At 54.9% G+C, this 2400-nt stretch overlaps 1 protein-coding gene across 1 annotated transcript; it reads right to left on the bottom strand.

Annotated features, from left to right (window-relative positions):
• Positions 1-267: 267 nt before the first annotated feature.
• Positions 268-1289, bottom strand: LOC147986154 (uncharacterized). The gene is made up of 3 exons (XM_087541897.1): positions 943-1289; positions 786-859; positions 268-692 (listed from the first exon to the last, which is right to left on the bottom strand). Exons 1-3 carry the CDS (start codon positions 1287-1289, stop codon positions 268-270), a joined length of 846 nt encoding a protein of 281 aa, XP_087398023.1.
• Between the last annotated feature and the right edge of the window lie 1111 nt (positions 1290-2400).

Genomic DNA, 2400 nt, shown 5'->3' with positions numbered 1-2400 from the left:
GACCGCGGTCTCGGGGACTACACCCAGTGGGTGCACTTGGCGTGCCCCCACCGGTTCTGATCCCACTCGACCAGATCGAGTGGAAGAGACAAACTACCAGTTCGGTTTACACTCGACAAAATACAAAGACTACAGTCGACTGCCAGCAGTCCACCGTAGTCTTGGGGACTACACCCAGTGGGTGCACTCAGCGTGCCCCCACTAGTTCAAAAATTCAATCGACGCACCCAGTGGGTGTACAGATGCAAAGATTTTCGGAAAGAGTCTTCAGATAGCATATCCTAATAGAACAAGCGGCGACCAACTAACCCGAACGTTGCTCTGGACAGCCGAGCTGGCATCATAGGCGGCTAGGCTGGCGTCCCGCACCGTCTTCATCTTCTCCATCATAATGCCCGCCTGGCGTATGGCTTCCCTGGCAGCATTCACCTCGTCCTCTGGGACATGATGGGTCGCAAAAACTGAAGGCGGGTCGACAGGGGCCTGAGCAGTCGACGAGGAAGGCAAGGCACTCGACAATGGCACGGCGAAGGTAACAGAACCCCGATTGGCATCGCCAGCGTCCTGAACGACTGGCTCCGCCCTCGGCGTCGATTGTGGCACCTCGCTCGCAGGAGCTTGCCTATTTTTCCTCGTCAAAGGCCTCTCGGGCTCTTCATCATCATCATCAGGGAGGTCAATAATGTTAGGGGCTGTTCAAAGTTCAATCGACAAAATCACATCACCCAATGGTACACATTGCAGTTGAATCGACCAAAATAAAGACAGTATGGCAGAAATCATACCTAGATTAGAAGTGACCGCATCCTCCATCACCTCATCATCGTCCCTGTAAGCTGAGGTCCCGGAAGTAGCAGCGCTGACAGTTCCAAAGTTCGTCCGGTTAAAACAAGAAAAACAAACAGCATAGGGCGTCGAGTAAATATGAAGGGAGACACTCACGCGGAAGCGATGGGGATGTCAATCTTAATCTTCGGCAACGCCTTCCGAAGCTTCGGCTCTGCGACTTTGGGATGCTTTGACGCTTTTTCAGTCGGAGTTGGCGAAGAGGTCCGAGGACGCTTTGAAGACTGACCAGCTTGAGCAATCGCCTTTTCACGGGTGCTCGGTCGTTCTTGGTCAAGTTTGGACCGCCTCTCCCTGCGAGGAGGCGACTCGACTTCTTCTTCCTCACTTGGATCATCGCTTTCTTCGTCTCCTCCACCGTCAGAATCCCATTCTCCACTGTCGCCGCCGCTCGCCTCTCCTTCCGGGTCCTGCTCTTGCTCCCCGTTGGGCATTGAATACATTTCAATAATGGCCTGAAAGAAAGCAGGAAGAACAAAGTCAGTCGACTCAGTATAGGCAACTGCGCGAGTGAATTCAGATTACAAACAAAAGCTCAGAATCAGACCTTCTCTGGTACATGAGACTGGTCGAATGGAGGAACTCTCCTGGCTCCCCTGGGGTTGTCCTTGTTCCCGGTCATGCCCGACAGCCACTTCTCCAGTGTGTCGTCATCAGCCTCCTCCGGGTGAATCCGAGTGGAGTCTTCAAGACCCGAATACATCCACATCGGATGGTCTCGGGCTTGAAGAGGCTGGATGCGCCGCTGAAGGAAGACCTCCAAGAGATCCATATAAGCTGGACCACTCGCTCTACCAGCACCCTCACCTGCGCCTTCTCCTTTGGGAGCACCTTCAAAGGGGAGGGTTTCCTCACTCGGTCCATGGTGAAAGGAGGGAGGCCAGTCGACTGCCCTGGCGTCGACTGGTCTTTGCAGTAAAACCAGGTCGACTGCCATCCGTGAACTGAGTCGGGAAGAATCATGGCCGGAAAGGAGCTTTTCCCTCTCATCTGGACACCAAGACCCCCACACATCTGAATCACTTGAGTCCTCTCGTCACTCGGATTAGCTTTTTTCACCGTCTGGGAGCGACAAGTGAAAATATGCTTGAAAAGGCCCCAGTGAGGCCGACAACCCAGGAAATTCTCACACAAAGAAACAAAAGCCGCGAGATAAACGATTGTGTTGGGAGTGAAGTGGTGGAGTTGTGCCCCAAAGAAGTTCAGAAATCCCCGAAAGAAAGGGTGAGGAGGCAAGGAAAATCCACGGTCGACGTGGGTGGCAAGGAGAACGCGCTCACCCTCCCGAGGTTGCGGCTCGGATTCCTTCCCCAAAAGCCGCGCGGATTCATAGGGGATCAGCCCTCCTTCGGCTAGGTCGTCGAGGTCTTCTTAGGTGATCGTTGAGCGGATCCAGCCGCCCTGGATCCAGCCCTTCGGTAGGCCGGTTCGCGAGGAGGATCCGCCCCGACTGGTCGCCTTCCCCTTCGACCTCGCCGTCGCCTTCTTCGCTCGCTCTAGAGCCGCCGTATTCTCCTTCCCCATCGTCGCCGGCGAAACGCGTACGGAGCGGTG

This window comes from Triticum urartu, chromosome 2A, assembly GCF_056163025.1.
Source record: "Triticum urartu cultivar PI428250 chromosome 2A, HENAU_Tu73, whole genome shotgun sequence".
Taxonomy (NCBI): Eukaryota; Viridiplantae; Streptophyta; class Magnoliopsida; order Poales; family Poaceae; genus Triticum; species Triticum urartu.
Note: the sequence above shows the minus strand (reverse complement) of the source record. Positions and strands in the feature narration are given on the sequence as shown.

What these genes read in the sequence shown, in the direction of transcription:
- LOC147986154 (XM_087541897.1), bottom strand. Translation starts at nt 1,289, where the DNA reads ATGTATTCAATGCCCAACGGGGAGCAAGAGCAGGACCCGGAAGGAGAG. An exon ending in GACATCCCCATCGCTTCCGC is followed by an intron (nt 860 to 942) that starts GTGAGTGTCTCC and finishes TGGAACTGTCAG; the next exon opens with CGCTGCTACTTCCGGGACCT. An exon ending in TGCGGTCACTTCTAATCTAG is followed by an intron (nt 693 to 785) that starts GTATGATTTCTG and finishes AACTTTGAACAG; the next exon opens with CCCCTAACATTATTGACCTC.